An 18,070-nucleotide genomic window follows, 5' to 3' on the forward strand; every position below is an offset into this window, starting at 1 on the left:
CTCAAATGTAGACGATTAAACAGAGAATAATTTTTCAGAGATTTTTATTATCATAGAATCGAATAGAACATGTACAAGAATTTTACAGATTCAGTCTTATTATATGACAGGATAAAGAACAAGAGAAACATTTGCATGAATATGTGTACACAACGTTTTCTCGTATATTATTATCAACACTATCTATTTGCAAAGATTTGCTTATTGATTTTGCTTTGCTTCACTTCTATAAGTATATGTTAGAAGCCCTCATCATTGTGACGTCCTCGTATAAACCTCCATTTGTGATGTCTGTGATGTCTACGGGCTTATGAAAAACAACAGCTATTTACATTTGTAGAGAGTCGATCAATCCTCCCTCTCGTATGCTTGTGATACAGGCAGCTGTTTCTTAAGCTGCAAATTGAGCCGCCGCAAGCCTAGCAATTGGAACCCTGCAAAGGTGTTCTCATAGTCTCAGTTTGACATTGCAAATACAAAATTTTCATTTTCTGATATTGTTGAACTGAAAATCTGACCTAAATGGAGAACATGAAACATAGTCAAGTCCAATTTCTGCAAAGAAGGCAACCGAAGAAGGCTCCCCACCGTGCTCTCCACATACTCCAACCTGATAATCAATATAGTGTTTTATCTCCATTTGTTAGATTGTGAGAATAAGATGTCTAATAAAAGAAATTAGTTTAAATTTCTATTGCTGAGTTAATTCTCCAACCTTTAGATTTGGTCTAGCGGCACGACCCTTTTCTACGCAAATCTTGACGAGTTGACCCACACCTCTCTGGTCAAGTACCTGCAATTATTCTCAACAATTTTAGTTCAGGAACCGTCCTTCATTATTGTAAATGGCCAAACTAACATCAAGCAACTAACCTCGAATGGATCATGCTGCAGAATCCCAGAAGATAGGTAGATGGGAAGAAATTTTCCAACATCGTCTCTACTATATCCAAATGTCATTTGAGTAAGGTCATTGGTTCCGAATGAAAAGAACTCTGCTTCCTTTGCAATCTAGATGAATCGATGATAGGATGAGAAAGTTTAAATAACAAAAAAGGACAAATGTTCCTTTTAACTCCTGCGCTGCAATTATAAATCTATAAAAGGGTTTATGATTACAATCTAAAGGTTGAACTCGAGTAAATGCGAAACAATGACCGTTTTTCTTCAAATCTTTATTCAATATTTTATTGAGTTCAGGTTGAATCTTCAAGACATCAGGATATGAGACTTACCTCGTCTGCAACTAGTGCAGCCCTTGGAACTTCAATCATAGTCCCAACCTTATAGCTTAAAGAAGAACCCATCTCAGACAAAACATTATCAGCAACACTCCTTATTAAACTCGCTTGATGCCTTAATTCCTGCCAATTAAATTATTAGTACGCATGATTGGATGCATGTGAAGTAAATTAAATAACAACCAACAAGCGAATAAATATGTAAGAAAAAGGACCATGCCTGAGGTGTACCGATAAGTGGAACCATTATCTCTGGAAGAACTGTAATACCATGGTTTTTCACTGAAACAGCAGCCTGAAAGATTGCACGGGCCTGCATCGCAGTCAGTTCTGGGTATGATATTCCCAGCCTGTTCACAGAATTTCAGTTGTCAAACATGAGGAATTGCAAGTCAAACATGAACTCCCCGATCTCAACATTCATCATCAGTCATATAAGATACGAACAGATTGCAGTTTTCTGTCACACACAACACGAGCATTACGAGAGGAGGACAAACCTGCAGCCACGAAAACCGAGCATGGGGTTCACTTCTGATAGCTTTTCTATCCTGGAGTGTATTTCCTCTTTTTTCATTCCTGTCTCGGAAGTTAGTTCACTGACAAAGTGTTCCAGGTCGTTGCCCTCTGGAAGAAATTCATGAAGTGGAGGATCTAACAATCGGATTGTTACAGGAAGACCATCCATTGCACGAAATATCCCCTCGAAATCTGATCTTTGATAAGGTAGCAACAGGTCCAGTGCAGCTTTCCTCTGCTCTGGTGTAACCGCCATTATCATCCTTCTCACAGCCTTTATCCTCTCGTCCGAAGCAAAAAACTACAAAACACCAAAACATGCCAAAACTAATAATATAATTTCTAACTACTGTATGTTGATAAGTAAAGAAGAATAGAAAAGTTCGTTTCACTTCGGATTCAAATGGAAAAAGGCTAAAATAGTCTATTAACTCAATCTTTAGCTTATAAGGAGGATATTAGATATAATTATCCCAGGTATTCACACTTTTGATATAGATACAGTAAGGAGTTGAATGTTTGTTGTACCATATGCTCTGTCCTGCAAAGTCCAATCCCTTGAGCACCATTTTTTCTAGCCGTTACAGCATCTGCAGGAGAGTCAGCATTTGCCATAACCTGATAATAGACAACAGCATATCAGAGAGTTTATAGAAAACAAGTTCCTTTACTCAACTTCTGCAGCAGATAAGGAACACGCAGCACCTTCAGATGCCTTATTTCATCTGCCCAAGACATGAAAGTTCCTAAATCATCGGTTAGAGCCGGAGGAGAAAGTGGTTGCTTTCCCAGTATCACCTCACCTGTTGACCCATTCAGTGAGAGCCAATCTCCTTCTGCTATCACCTTATCACCAACTACGAAGACCTACATTATGAATAAAGATCATTCATAATTACAACAGGAAGATCTTTCATTAGTATTCATATCACATAAATAGAAAATCCCAGCTTACCTTCTCAGCATCCTTTACAAGGATATCAGAGCAACCAGACACACAACACTTTCCCCATCCACGGGCTACAACAGCAGCATGAGATGTCATACCACCTCTAGCCGTCAAGATTCCAGTAGCTGCGTGCATGCCTCCAACATCCTCTGGACTTGTCTCATTCCTCACCTTCAACAGTTCAAGATTGCAATAACATTTAATGATTGTTAATGGATGCCTCATTCAACACAACCATAAATGTTAGTAAATCAACGACAGCATTTACATCCCAACTATAAAATTTACATTCTTCTGTGAAAAATATTTACCCAAGTCAACTCTGGATTTTTCTAACTAAAACTAGACAGGTAGATTATCAAGAAAACGAACAAAAAGATGAAAAGCAAAAAAAATTTCAAGTGAAAAAAGGATTACCAAGATAACACTTTTTCCTTGTGCATGACATTCTTCAGCATTGTCAGCAGTGAACACCACCTGCCCTACTGCGGCTCCAGGGGATGCAGGCAAACCAATGGCAATCACTTGGTTCTTGTAAGTAGATGGATCCTCAAACTAACCAAATAAATTTAGAACAGTTCCGACACATTAAGTATTAATGAAGTTTTTAAGAAGAAAAAACAGATTCATTAATATATCCTTTTGTAAAAAAAGGTTTTGATTATATATACTTAAAATCAACGTCAACATTTTACTTATATATAGAAGGAAATCAAAGGCACATGATACATGGATAATGGCTAGACAAGTATATACCTGTGGGTGGAGAAGTTGATCAAGATGCTGTGGCTCTACCATTTTGATTGCAGAACGAATGTCAACAAGCTTCTTTTTGGCCATATCTACGGCTATTTTTACCGCACTTTTACCAGTACGTTTTCCGCTTCGACATTGCAACATCCACAACCTATTGTCTTGGACAGTGAACTCAATATCCTACAATATAATTGCAATTTCAGAAGGTTTGTCTCTCAGTCTATTAGAGAATTAGTATGAATTATAAAAGTAGAACTAATATATACACAAAGATTAAATTTTACCATCATATCCTTGTAATGTTTCTCTAGAAATTCACAATTCTCCTCAAGTTCCTTATAAGCTTCTGGCATGGAAGATTTCATGACCTCCAAATCTTGAGGTGTCCTGATTCCAGCAACTACATCCTCTCCCTAACAAAAACAACTCAGCATTTATTTGCTGAAACATCAGCATCAAGAGTAATTGATACCATCCACAGGTTAACAAATATGATAATGACTATGAAGAAAGAATAAGTAAATCACATTTAACCTGTGCATTAATTAGAAATTCGCCATAAAGTTTGTTTTCACCAGTGCTTGGATTTCTAGTGAAAAGGACTCCAGTTCCTGAAGTATTCCCCATGTTACCAAACACCATGGACTGAACGTTTACAGCAGTTCCCTTTAGACCAGTTATTTGATTAATGTTCCTATACTTAATTGCCCTTGGGCTATCCCATGAATTAAAAACAGCTTTAACAGCTAGTTCTAACTGCGTCGTTGGATCTGCATTGACAAATGAATAAAGAAAGATGAGGGGATATTTTTTTTTCTTATAAACAATTTGGTGAAGATAGCGGACATGGATCAGTGGCTAGGACGATGAGAATATATCACAAAAAAAAGTGAAGAATTTGGTGTGTTGGCACCTGAGGGAAACTTTTCTCCCCTGGCTTCAAGGTACACATTCTTGTACTGCTCAACAAGATCCTTGAGATCATGGGCTGCTAGTTCAGTGTCAAGTTTAACACCTTTTACACTTTTTAACTTTTCTAACTTCTCCTCAAATAACGAATGTGGAATATCCATTACCTAAAATGAAACATAAATCAACAGTTAGAAACAAAAGCAATGGAAGACAACTATTTTAGTTTTCTATTTTTAGAGAAAGATACTGATATACAACATTGATTGAAGGATTCTAGTTTTCAGTTCGTCTAGTTTTAGATGCTAAAGAAAGGTTGACAATCTACAAACGTAAGCCAACACAGAGCAATGCAGAGGGTGTAAAAGAACCACTCACAACATTTCCAAACATGTCTAAGAAACGTCTATAAGAATCATAAGCAAACCGCTCTCCACTTTTTGCTGCCAAGCCAACAACCACTTCATCATTCAATCCTAGGTTGAGAACTGTGTCCATCATCCCAGGCATGGAAACCTAGTAAACGCAAGGAAAACAAGTTTAGGCTATAAACATGTCACACACACCATAAAGAATCAAATTTAAATCAAATTCGAATACACTTATAAATAGAAGTGGATGTTTCAACAATCATATAGAGTGAATTTCCTATCTACAGCTTAAATTAACACTCTATGATTGAAGATTAAAAGAAAAGATTGCTATTTACTTTATTCAATGCCAGTGACAATCAAGTTCATTTTCTTGCATGTTGTTCCATCATTTGGGAACCAATGTCATTGTCAAAATAAGTAGCTTATGCTCATTAGTGATTTTCATTTTTTCTTTAGACCCTTTTCATATAAAGGAGACTCCAAATTCCAAAAGTGATCCTAAGGAGAGGCACTTAACAAGAAAACAGAAAAAACAAAAACTCAATGCTCTCCTACCGCAGCACCAGAGCGAACTGAGACTAGAAGAGGTTTTGCGGGATTTCCAAGATTGCCTCCCAATTCCTTCTCGACGAAAAGCAAGCCTTGAAGCACTTCCTCCCATAAGCCATCGGATAGCTTCTTTCCATTCTGTTGATATTCTTGACATGCTTCCGTTGATATAGTGAAACCCGGAGGCACAGATAAACCAATGCTTGCCATTTCTGCCAGGTTCGCTCCTTTTCCTCCCAGCTGTAGTTAACAAACATGCAACTGTTCATCAATTTAAAGGGAAAAAAATAGCCCTCACATTGTATGCCACTGGACAACCTTATTTTGCTGAACATGTGTAGAGTGTTTATCATGATGGAACACAGTAAAATTATGTTTCTTTTTTAAGACTTAAATCCACTTTTAACCCTTATAATATTGGTCATCTTTCAATTTCAATCTTTATAAAGTTTTACATATTATTGTTTTTGTAAGGATAATAAATTTTCAAGCTTCTTTTAAATTTTATTATTAATATAGTAATATCTTGCATGAATAAATAAGTAAATGGTCTGAGTGACAAGCAAATAAGGATGAACAAAAATGAATTTAAGCATTTTTTTTTTGACAGATCAATTGTGTGCTTACCAAGAACTTCATGTCCTTGCTTCCTTCACTTTTACCTTTTCCAAAAGTGAATACCCGCTGTTTAAAACAAACTAAAAAAGTTAGCTGCACACCAATCTACAATCTTCAAACTTTTCATCATAAATTGACAAGTTTACTTTGAGAAATGTGTGTGATAATATGACACATTCACATTTACATAGTAACGGGGAGGAAGACAGTTCATATTTTAGTATGATATCATTTTTTAATTCTCTCCGTAAATTTAAGTATATAACTTGAATAGTCACTTATTTATTGAGTTATTGAGAAAAATTATTTAAATTTAAATTTAAAATAAGTAGTTTTTAAAAATTTATTGATTATTTAAAAATGTTAATATCTACAAAAGTTGTCATAAATTTGATTTTAAACAAGCTGAAATTAAATAATTTATTAAATTATTTAATTTCTGTTATTTGGTCCATTTTAATTTAATTTCTATTAAATGAAAACAAAAATATTAAGTTGAAAAACTTCTAGTAAACTCACTTGGAGTTTTGTATTGTCGTGGACGAACCTTTTAGCCTTATTAATATTTTTGAAAATGATCGGTTGAAACCCATTTTATGACCACTTTCTTATTTCCTTCTGTGTCATCCCACAACATACCATTCACATATTTGAATTTGTTTTTTTAAGATGTGCCCCTGGTTTGAAATAGAGTTTATGAATTAAGGAAAAATTTTACTGTTAGCACCATGGTGAAAGGGGAAGAAACACTAGGTTAAACTATGTACTTCCCCTAACCTCCCTCTTTAGGTTATTGCTTTCGCTCTTCCAGTTCCATTTGAGCGAGCTTACGCAATTTTGGTTGTTTGTGTTTCATTTTGGAAGAAAGGCACATAGTAGCGCGTCAGAAAAAAACATTTAAGGTTCTTTCGGTATATTAGTCTAGGTTACATAAATCTAGAATAATTTCTTTTATAAATTTATTGAAGTTTTTCCTCAACTTATATTTTAATCTATTATTTTCTTAGATTAGAGAACCTTTTTCTTTTAAAAGGTTCTTAAGATGTTTATAACCATAACTTCACTACAACATAATTTTAATCACTAGATGTGCTCATCTATTTTTAACATTATATATTTTAATTATTATATAATTTTTTTCTAGTGTCCAACTAAAATATAAGAATTCCAAAAATGCAACAACCAAAATATTATTAGAAAACATTGTTAGTGTTGATTAAAGTATACCTTTTGTTCTAATATAAGTGGTTGGTAGTGAAACTTTTATTTTATCTTTTGGTGACGTTTTTATTGCGTGTAATGCCTACTCAGATTTATTCTATTTCACATCTTTCCTTGAATAGTTTATTTGTTAGACTCAAATAGAAGAAAAGTGAGAATGATAATAGTGAACATAAGTAAAGTTTATAATTTTTTTTTTCTCACAAACATGCAAAACAATCCACAGAAAACTTTTCAGAATTGAAACCTAATTAATTATGTCATACAAACACAATCAAGTATACTACTTCAAGGGTAAAAAATTAAAAAAACGTAACACTTGTAAATGAATTATGATTATGAAAACTCATCAATAATTTAGAGTTTATATTTTATTCTAAATTTTATATAACAGTATTAAACAATATTAATAATGATAATAATAAATAAAATTTGGTATTATTAAATTAAAAAAAATTAAAATTTTATCTTTTGACTTAGATTAGAATTGATGTTTCAAAATATTTTAAAATTTTGTTCTTTTCCCCTATCAACTTTTCCTCTATGATGATTCATTTTTCCCTCATTGTGTCTCTCTTTTCCTTGATCTCTTCTTCCCTTCCCTAATCCCTTCACAATACACCAACACGACACCCAGAATCACGTTTATGAATCCAGATAATGGACTTGCACCAAAAGCAACATTGCAGACAAACAACTCGTTTCAATGTCCTAACTCAAAAGTAATAGAAACCCAAATCTCATTAAACTCTAACAATGGCCATTTCAAAAAACAATCCTCCCAAGATAAGACCAACGACGTCAGGCCCCAAGTGGAAATGCTAATTTTATAAAGAAAATTTGATGCAGTTTTTAAAGTGGCTTATAGTGAATGTTCCCGTCAGAGATAGAAATTTCAATTTGATCTTAATAAACAAAATATAAAACCTGGAGAATGACGGAAAAAAAAAAATCAATGTGAAACAGAGAATGGGAGAACGGGAAAAACCTGAACTGCCTTCATTGTAAAACTCTGAACCTGAACGGAATCGTGCGAACCCAAGAGACAAGAGAAAGGGGTGAATGGAGAAGGCCCTGAGAGAAAGTAGCAAAGGGAAAAACGGGAAACTTTGCCTGCCTTCAAAAATAGCGCGAACTGTTCTCTCCTCTCAGGCCGAAATAATAATTAAAATTTGATTTCCCTGCCCCTTATAAAGCCACCTAAGGGAGTCAAATGTAGTAAAGATTATGGGCGTCAACAAATATTTTCCTAATATTTTTGAGGTCTCAGACTTTTTGTGTTAAAATAAACAATCAAACTTGGATCTCTCATTGGTGTGTCTAGTCATCGACTGTTTCCTTCTGCACCTTCAAAATTTTTGGAACACCTTCAATTTTTAAATAGACCTTTTAGAATACAGAAATAGATTCTAGAAAACTCATTATGAAAGGAGTGGAAGGCACAGTAAATTGGTTTTCTTTCCCTTTTTCATGGGTCTCTTCCACAAATATCGCAGCCTTTGTCTTTGAGGAAGTTGCAAGCTTCGTGGAGGGAGTGGAAGTGTCGAAATCGGAGGTGGGAGGAGGAGCCATGGTTGCCGAAACAGTTGAAATCTCTACGACCGACGAGGACGAGTTCTGAGACGCAAAACGCGGTGGCACTGCGAGCTACCGTTCCCACTTTGTACCTCTTCGTTATGTCGTGCACCACCACGTAGCTCTCCCACCCCATTCTTCTCGATTCAGCTTTTCCTTCCCTCTCCAAACGCCGTTTCCCTTCCACTTTTTCAAATTCAAATTACAACATGGGCCTATCTTCTTCTCGGGCCTACATTTCTGCCCAATCATAATACACTCATCCCAACCCAGACTCCGATTATTACCACTCCAGAACATGCAAACAGAAATTTCTTATCTTTTCTTAAATGTAGACGATTAAATGGAGAATAATTTTTCAGACATTTTTATTATGATAGAATCGAAGAGAACAGAACATGTACAAGAATTTTACAGATTCACTCTTATTATATGACAGGAAACGGTATAAGAATAAGAGAAGCATATGCATGAACATTTGTACACAACGTTTTCTCTTTTATTATTATCAACATTATTTATTTCCAAAGATTTGCTTATTGATTTTACTTTGCTTTCACTTCTTTAAGTATACGTTAGAAGCCCTCATCATTGTGACGTCCTCGTATAAACCTCTGTTTGTGATGTCTACGGGCTTATGAAAAACAACAGTTATTTACAGTTGTAGAGAGTCGATCAATCCTCCCTCTCGTATGCTTGTGATACTGGCAACTGTTTCTTAAGCTGCAACCTGAGCTGCCGCAAGCCTAGCAATTGGAACCCTGCAAAGGTGTCCTCATAGTCTCAGTTTGACATTGGAAAATACAAATTTTTCATTGTCTGATATTGTTTAACTGAAAATCTGACCTAAATGGAGAACATGAAACATAGTCAAGTCCAATTTCTGCAAAGAAGGCAACAGAAGAAGGCTCCCCACCATGTTCTCCACATATTCCAACCTGATAATCAATATAGTGTTTCATCTCCATTTGTTACATTGTAAGAATAAGATGTCTAATTAAAAAATTAATTTGAATTGCTATTGCTGAGTTAATTCTCCTACCTTTAGGTTTGGTCTTGCGGCACGACCCTTTTCTGTGCAAATCTTGATGAGTTGACCCACACCTTTCTGGTCAAGTACCTGCAATTATTCTCAACAATTTTAATTCAGCAACCGTCCTTCATTATGTAAATGGCCAAACTAACATCAAGCAACTAACCTCGAATGGATCATGCTGCAGAATCCCAGAAGATAGATAGATGGGAAGAAATTTTCCAACATCGTCTCTACTATATCCAAATGTCATTTGAGTAAGGTCATTGGTTCCGAATGAAAAGAACTCTGCTTCCTTTGCAATCTAGATGAATCGATTATAGGATGAGAAAGTTTAAATAACAAAAAAGGACAATCTACAGGTTGAACCCGAGTAAAAGCGAAATTTAGACCTTTTTCCTTCAAATCTTTATTCAATATTTTATTTTGAGTCCAGGTTGAATCTTCAGGATATCAGGATATAAATGTTACCTCTTCTGCAACTAGTGCAGCCCTTGGAACTTCAATCATAGTCCCAACCTTATAGCTTAAAGAAGAACCCATCTCAGACAAAACATTATCAGCAACATTCCTTATTAAACTCACTTGATGCCTTAATTCCTGCAAATTAAATATTTTGGGGAATTATATCGTCTAATCATTACATCAAAGGGGTTTTTCATTAAAAATAAAAACCAACTGATACACATCGTATTTCAAAATTTCTTATAGTTAGGAGAAAGGGTTGCAACAATGTTTCAAAGTATAAAATGAACTGAGATTTTTCTCATAAATTATTAGTGCGCATGAATAGATGCGTGTGAAGTAATTTAAAGGACAACCAAATAGCTAATAAACATGTAAGGAAAAGGGCCATGCCTGAGGTGTACCAATAAGTGGAACCATTATCTCTGGAAGAACTGTAATACCATGGTTTTTCACCGAAACAGCTGCCTGAAAGATTGCACGGGCCTGCATCTCAGTCAGTTCTGGATATGATATTCCCAGCCTGTTCACAGAATTTCAATTGTCAAACATATACTCCCTGATCTCAACACTCAACATCAGTCATGTAAGATACGAACAGATTGAAGTTTTCTGTAATACACAACACGAGCATTATGAAATGAGGATAAACCTGCAGCCACGAAAACCGAGCATGGGGTTCACTTCTGATAGCTTTTCTATCCTGGAGTATATTTCCTCTTCTTTCATTCCTGTCTCGGAAGTTAGTTCACTGACAATGTGTTCCAGGTCGCCCTCTGGAAGAAATTCATGAAGTGGAGGATCTAACAATCGGATTGTTACTGGAAGACCATCCATTGCACGAAATATCCCCTCGAAATCTGATCTTTGATAAGGTAGCAACAGGTCCAGTGCAGCTTTCCTCTGCTCTGGTGTAACCGCCATTATCATCATTCTCACAGCCTTTATCCTCTCGTCCGAAGCAAAAAACTACAACACACCAAAACAAGCCAAAACTAATAATATAATTTCTAACTACCGTATGTTGATTAGTAAAAAAGAATAGAAAAGTTCGTTTCACTTTGGATTCAAAGGGAAAAGGCTAAAATAGCCCATTAACTCAATCTTAAGCTTATAATGAGGATATCAGATATTAATTGTCGCAGGTATTCACACTCTTGATTCAGATACAGTAAGAAGTATAATGTTTGTTGTACCATATGCTCTGTCCTGCAAAGTCCAATCCCTTGAGCACCATTTTTTCTAGCCGTTACTGCATCTTCAGGAGAGTCAGCATTTGCCATAACCTGGTAATAGACAATAGTATATTAGAGAGTTCATAGAAAACAAGTTCTTTTTATTCAACTCAACTTCTGCAGCAGATAAGGAACACGCAGCACCTTCAGATGCCTTATTTCATCTGCCCAAGACATGAAAGTTCCTAAATCGTCGCTTAGAGCCGGAGGAGAAAGTGGTTGCTTTCCCAGTATCACCTCACCTGTTGACCCATTCAGTGAGAGCCAATCTCCTTCTGCTATCACCTTATCTCCAACTACGAAGACCTACATTATGAATAAAGATTATTCATAATTACAACAGGAAGATCTTTCATTAGTATTTATATCACATTATTGGAAAATCCAAGCTTACCTTCTCAGCATCATTTACAAGGATGTCAGAGCAACCAGAAACACAACACTTTCCCCATCCACGGGCTACAACAGCAGCATGAGATGTCATACCACCTCTAGCCGTCAAGATTCCAGTAGCTGCGTGCATGCCTCCAACATCCTCTGGACTTGTCTCATTCCTCACCTTCAACAGTTCAAGATTGCAATAACATTTATTTAATGATTGTTAATGGATGCCTCGTTTAACACAACCATGTATGTTACTAAATCACGACAGCATTTACATCCCAACCACAAAATGTACAATCTTCTGAGAAAAATATTTGCCGAAGTCAACTTTGGATTTTTCTAACTAAAACAAGACAGGTAGATTATCAAGAAAGCGAACAAAAAGATTAAAAGCAAAAAAATTATAAAGTGAAAAAAGGATTACCAAGATAACACTCTTTCCTTGTGCATGCCATTCTTCAGCATTGTCAGCAGTGAACACCACCTGCCCTACTGCGGCTCCAGGGGATGCAGGCAAACCAATGGCAATCACTTGGTCCTTGTAAGTAGATGGATCCTCAAACTAACCAAATAAATTTAGAGCAGTTCGGACACATTAAGTATTAATTAACTTTTTATGAAAAAAAAATCATTAATACATCCTTTTCTAAAAAAGGGTTTTGATTATATATACTTAAAATCAACGTCAACATTTTCCTTATGTATAGAAGGAAATCAAAGGCACATGATACATGGATAATGGTATGACAAGTATATACCTGTGGATGAAGAAGTTGATCAAGATGCTGTGGCTCTACCATTTTGATTGCAGAACGAATGTCAACAAGTCCCTCATTGACCATATCTACGGCTATTTTTACTGCACCTTTACCAGTACGTTTTCCGCTTCGACATTGCAACATCCACAACCTATTGTCTTGGACAGTGAACTCAATATCCTACAATATAATTGCAATTTCAGAAGGTTTATCTATCAGTCTATTTATAGAATTAGTATAAATTATAAAAGTAGAACGAATATATACAAAGATTAAATTTTACCATCATATCCTTGTAATGTTTCTCTAGAAATTCACAATTTTCCTCAAGTTCCTTATAGGCTTCTGGCATGCAAGATTTCATGACCTCCAAATCTTCAGGTGTCCTGATTCCAGCAACTACATCCTCTCCCTAACAAAAACAATTCAGCATTTATTTGCTGAAACATCAGCATCAAGAGTAATTGATACCATCCACAGGTTAACGAATATGATAATGACTAGGAAGAAAGAACAAGTAAATCACATTTAACCTGAGCATTAATTAGAAATTCGCCATAAAGTTTGTTTTCACCAGTGCTTGGATTTCTAGTGAAAAGGACTCCAGTTCCTGAAGTATTCCCCATGTTACCAAACACCATGGACTGAATGTTTACAGCAGTTCCCTTTAGACCAGTTATTTGATTAATGTTCCGATACTTAATTGCCCTTGGGCTATCCCAAGAATTAAAAACAGCTTTAACAGCTAGTTCTAACTGCTTCTTTGGATCTGCATTGGTAATTGAATAAGATGAGTGGATGTTTTTTTTTTTCTTATAAACAATTTGGTGAAGACAGCGGACATGGATCAATGGCTAGGACGATGAGAATATATCACAACAAAAAGTTAAGAAGTTGGTGTGTCAGCACCTGAGGGAAACTTTTCTCCCCTGGCTTCAAGGTACACATTCTTGTACTGCTCAACGAGGTCTTTGAGATCATGGGCTGCTAGTTCAGTGTCAAGTTTAACACCTCTTACACGTTTTAGCTTTTCTAACTTCTCCTCAAACAACGAGTGTGGAATGTCCATTACCTAAATGAAGCATAAATCAACAGTTAGAAACAAAAGCAATGGAAGACAACTATTTTAGTTCTCTATTTTTAGAGAAAGATCCTGATGTACAACATGGACTGAGGGATTCTAGTTTTCAGTTCGTCTAGTTTTAGATGCTAAAGAAAGGTTGACAATCTACAAAAGTAAGCCAACACAAAAGCAATGCTGAGGGAGTAAAAGAACCACTCACAACATCTCCAAACATGTCTAAGAAACGTCTATAAGAATCATAAGCAAACCGCTCCCCACTTTTTGCTGCCAAGCCGACAACCACTTCATCATTCAATCCTAGGTTGAGAACTGTGTCCATCATCCCAGGCATGGAAATCTAGTAAATGCAAGGAAAACAAGTTTAGGCTATAAACATGTCACACACACCATAAATAATCAAATTTATATCAAATTCGAATACACTTATAAATAGAAGTGGATGTTTCAACAATCAGAGAGTGAATTTCCTATCTAGAACTTAAATTAACACACTATGATTAAAGATTAAAAGAAAAGATTGCTATTTACTTTATTCAAGAACTTTACTGCTCTAGTTTAATCAATGCTAGTGACAATCAAGTTCATTTTCTTGCATGTTGTTCCATCATTTGGGAACCAATGTCAATGACAAAATAAGTAGCTTATGGTGATTAGTGGTTTTCATATTGTCTTTAGGCCCTTTACATATAAAGGTGATTCCAAATTCCAAAAGTGGTCCTAGGTTGAGGCACTTAACAAGAACACAGAAAAAACATAAACCCAATGCTCTCGTACCGCAGCACCAGAGCGAACTGAGAGTAGAAGAGGTTTTGTAGGATTTCCAAGATTGGCTCCCATTTCATTCTCGACGAAAAGCAAGCCTTGAAGCACCTCCTCCCACAAGCCATCTGGTAGCTTCTTTCCATTCTGTTGATATTCTTGGCATGCTTCCGTTGATATAGTGAATCCCGGAGGCACAGATAAACCAATGCTTGCCATTTCTGCCAGGTTCGCTCCCTTTCCTCCCAGCTGTAGTTAACAAACATGCAATTGTTCATCACTTTAAAGGAAAAAAGCAGCCCTCATATTGTATGCCAATCGACAACCTTATTTTGCTTAACAAGTGTAGAGTTTTTATCATGATGGAACACCGGTAAAATCACAATTGATGAGAATATAACAACAAGAATCCAATATCAATTTCCATGTTTTTCCTTTTTTTAAGGCTTAAATCCACTTCTAATCCTTATCATTTTGGTCATCGTTCAATTTCAATCATTATAAAATTTTACATACTATTGTTTTTGTAAGGATAATAAATGTTCAAGCTTCTTTTAAACTTTGTTATTAATATAGTAATATCTTGCATGAATAAATAAATAAACGGTCTGAGTGACAAGCTAATAAGGAGGAACAAAAATGAATTTAAGCATTTTTTTCAAAATGTGACAGATCAATTGTGTGCTTACCAAGGACTTCATGGCCTTGTTTCCTTCACTTGTACCTTTGCCAAAAGTGAATACCCGCTGTTTAAAACAAACTAAAAAACATTAGCTGCACACCACTCTACAATATTCATACTTGTTATCATAAATTGACAAATTTACTTCTAAAAACTGTGATAATATGACATATTCATATATAGTAATGGGAGAGGAGGAGAAAATTCATATTTTAGTATGATATCATTGTTTAATTCTCTCCGTGCATTTAAGTATTTAGCTTGACTAATCGCTTATGTATTGAGAAAATTATTTAAATTTAAATTTAAAATAAGTAGTTTCTAAAAAATTATTCATTATATAGAAATCTTACTATTTACAAGAGTTGTTGTAAATTTGAATTTAAACAAGTTGCAATTAAATAATTTATCAGTTGTTTAATTTCTATTGTTTGTTTCATTTTTTTTATTTAATTTCTATTCAATAAAAATAAAAATATGAAGTTGAAAATTTTCCTTTGAATAGTAAGTTCACTTGGAGTTTTGTATTGACGTGGACAGACTTTTTAGCCTTATTAATATTTTTGAGGTCTGAGACTTTTTGTGTTAAACGAAACAATCAAACTTGGGTCTCTCATTGGTGTGTCTTGTCATCGACTCAGTTGTTTCTTTCTGCACTTCAAAAAACTTTGGAACACCTTCTTCCTTCATTTTTGAAATAGACCTTTTAGGATACAAAAATATATTCTAGAAAATTCATTATGAATGGAGTGAAAGGCGCCGTAAATTGTTTTTCTTTCTCTGGTTCATGGGTTCCACAAATATCTAGATTATTTGTATATATTTTTTCAAATATCTATCCCTTTACTTTATAATTTATTATTACATCTAATTATAACTCATTTTCTCTCTACAAAGCAAGATTAATCTTCTTGTTTTGTTCTTTCTTACAATTCGCATTCTCTCAGCTGAGTAATGTTTTACTATGTAAATGACAAATTCACGTTTTTTTTTTTTTCAATTATGAATATACAGTTAGACGTACCTTTTTAGTTGTGGGAGGGGTTGCTGGGGTAAGAATTGCTTGGCCACGTATTAGAGACTGATATGATCTTCTACCTCTCTTCCATGCCCTGAAGCTGTTTGATTTTGTGCTTCTTCTCCCACCAACCACCACAACATCACTGTGCTCAACATATTTCTTCTTCGCATTCCAAATCATATTACTGATATCATCCCCTCTGCTCCTAATGAATATGCCCTTCACTATGGAAGACATCTTTCATCTATCTCCTGCTCTCAATCAACCATAGCACCAATTAATCCATTTTTGTTCTTGTGTGGAACAATTTTCATGCAGAGAACAAAATTCTCCCTCACAAAACATGTATAAGCATAACACATATACCAGATTAGATATTCATATGCACTTGATCACAAACATGTCCCACCCCAGAAGAAGAAAAAGTAATCAAGAGAAAGACATGTTTTTCTTCATTGATCACGAAGACATTAAAAAAAATACAAGAAAAGAAAAACTGGAGATTGTTAACATGTCAATTAACTGCATAGTGATCATGCAATCAACATACCTGAAGATAGAAAATAAGGAGGAGAGGAAGGGCTTTGTTTATAGTTAATACACAGAGCAGCTTCTCAAAATGGAAATGGAAGTTGTAATTTTCCCTCCCTCTTTTCTCTCTGTTTTGTTTTTTTTTATATTATATTCCAATGTTTTAATAGGCAAATATGATGAGAAATGAGTGGACCAAAATGTTGTTAGGAATAAATTCTTTCTCATAGTTAAACTTTTCACTAAATTATGCTAATAAGTTTGTTAAATTTATATAACAATTTTGACGTTTTATTTTCTGTTGAGGAATATGTTCTCCTGTGAATTATCAAGTTTGCCCTTTGTCTCGTCCAGGATAAGGGTACGTGGCACAATAATTGAAGCAAAGGATAATAATAGTCCTAAATGAATAAAACTCATTTTTTGTCCTTCTAATCATTTTTTCTCGGAAAATAAATGAGAAATATTAAGATGCACAATTTAAACTCAAAACTAAAGAATTATCAGATATATTCTATATTTAACATGATATATTATTTCTTAAAACAATTAATAAGATGTGGCTTAAATCATTTCGTTGTTTTTCCGCAATAAGGAGTCTTCTAGATAGTTATCGAACTTATCTTCAATCCTCCAAAAACAATTCACTCGTATCTACTTTTCTATATTAATAAATACTAAAAATTTATTTAGATATAAAATGTTTTTAACCATACTTTTGAGCCTTTAACTGCTGTATAATTTTTCACAAATGCATAAATATTTGCTGTCACGTCTTAAATGTTCTAGCAACGACTTTTAAATTTGAGTGGTTGTATTTTATTTATTATTAGAATTTATTTGAATATCTATTTACAAATATTTTTAATAATTTTTTTTCTCTAAAATTGATTATGGATTAAAATATTCTTATTGCATTAAATCTTTACGTTAAATAATCTTTATTTGTTTGTTTAAAGCAACTGTTGCTGTAAGATATTTTTCAATTAGATAAGTATTACTCTATCCAGATACTTACACTTGTTGAAAAGCTTATATTTTACATAATTAAACAAACAATATCATCTTATACTTTTTGTTTAACTTGTCTAAACAGAAAAACTTGAACTCCAAACATGTTGTGATCTGAACATAAATTTCGTTATTTTAAGTATTGCATTGACAGAAAATAATATTAAAATTAAATTAATAAACGCACATATTATTTGAATAATGAATTATGTCTAAATTGGGTGACATCATAAAGATAAATTTCGCAAATGTTTTCTTACAAAAATTTTCCAAAATATTATATTAGTTTTTTTTGGTCTACGAATATCGAGGAAGGTGACTGAAAAGTGTTGTGGGACCAACGAGGGTCAAGTGGAATATACTTTAGATCCAAGTAAGGACGACACGTGGCCACGG

The 18,070-nt window shown here is 34.5% G+C and overlaps 2 protein-coding genes across 3 annotated transcripts; both read right to left on the reverse strand.

The window, feature by feature from the left end:
• Positions 1-15: 15 nt before the first annotated feature.
• On the reverse strand, positions 16-8,901 carry LOC114175937 (pyruvate, phosphate dikinase, chloroplastic-like). Its single transcript, XM_028060791.2, has 19 exons — positions 8,125-8,901; positions 5,925-5,981; positions 5,304-5,537; positions 4,753-4,890; positions 4,379-4,541; positions 4,000-4,235; positions 3,750-3,878; positions 3,466-3,645; positions 3,127-3,264; positions 2,716-2,880; positions 2,466-2,627; positions 2,289-2,378; positions 1,742-2,061; positions 1,462-1,591; positions 1,236-1,364; positions 874-1,011; positions 716-793; positions 519-610; positions 16-434 (listed from the first exon to the last, which is right to left on the reverse strand). Exons 1-19 carry the CDS (start codon positions 8,137-8,139, stop codon positions 392-394), a joined length of 2,637 nt encoding a protein of 878 aa, XP_027916592.2. The 5' UTR covers positions 8,140-8,901; the 3' UTR covers positions 16-391.
• A 154-nt stretch (positions 8,902-9,055) lies between these two features.
• Positions 9,056-16,891, reverse strand: LOC114175936 (pyruvate, phosphate dikinase, chloroplastic-like). 2 transcript variants are annotated; one of them, XM_028060788.2, is made up of 20 exons: positions 16,683-16,891; positions 16,136-16,383; positions 15,119-15,175; positions 14,445-14,678; positions 13,870-14,007; positions 13,496-13,658; positions 13,120-13,355; positions 12,870-12,998; positions 12,587-12,766; positions 12,253-12,390; positions 11,839-12,003; positions 11,589-11,750; positions 11,406-11,495; positions 10,862-11,178; positions 10,603-10,732; positions 10,216-10,344; positions 9,911-10,048; positions 9,754-9,831; positions 9,558-9,649; positions 9,056-9,472 (listed from the first exon to the last, which is right to left on the reverse strand). In XM_028060788.2, the coding sequence occupies exons 2-20, from the start codon at positions 16,367-16,369 to the stop codon at positions 9,430-9,432; spliced, it is 2,853 nt and encodes a 950-aa protein (XP_027916589.2). In that variant the 5' UTR covers positions 16,370-16,383; positions 16,683-16,891; the 3' UTR covers positions 9,056-9,429. The 2 variants fall into 2 exon arrangements, with proteins under 2 accessions (XP_027916589.2, XP_027916590.2); XM_028060789.2 differs by having other exon boundaries at positions 16,136-16,388; positions 16,683-16,818.
• Between the last annotated feature and the right edge of the window lie 1,179 nt (positions 16,892-18,070).

This window comes from Vigna unguiculata, chromosome 3, assembly GCF_037176805.1.
Source record: "Vigna unguiculata cultivar grain cowpea cultivar isolate G323 ecotype 2 chromosome 3, ASM3717680v1, whole genome shotgun sequence".
In the NCBI taxonomy this organism is placed as follows: Eukaryota; Viridiplantae; Streptophyta; class Magnoliopsida; order Fabales; family Fabaceae; genus Vigna; species Vigna unguiculata.

Excerpts from the sequence above, each read along its gene's own strand:
- LOC114175937 (XM_028060791.2), bottom strand. Across the intron at positions 4,542-4,752 it reads TAGACATGTTTGGAAATGTT|GTAATGGATATTCCACATTC; the intron begins GTGAGTGGTTCT and ends GTTTCATTTTAG. Across the intron at positions 4,236-4,378 it reads GGGAGAAAAGTTTCCCTCAG|ATCCAACGACGCAGTTAGAA; the intron begins GTGCCAACACAC and ends TTGTCAATGCAG.
- LOC114175936 (XM_028060788.2), bottom strand. The coding sequence starts at position 16,369 with ATGTCTTCCATAGTGAAGGGCATATTCATTAGGAGCAGAGGGGATGAT. Across the intron at positions 15,176-16,135 it reads CCCCTCCCACAACTAAAAAG|CGGGTATTCACTTTTGGCAA; the intron begins GTACGTCTAACT and ends TGTTTTAAACAG. Across the intron at positions 9,832-9,910 it reads TGCAGCATGATCCATTCGAG|GTACTTGACCAGAAAGGTGT; the intron begins GTTAGTTGCTTG and ends GAATAATTGCAG.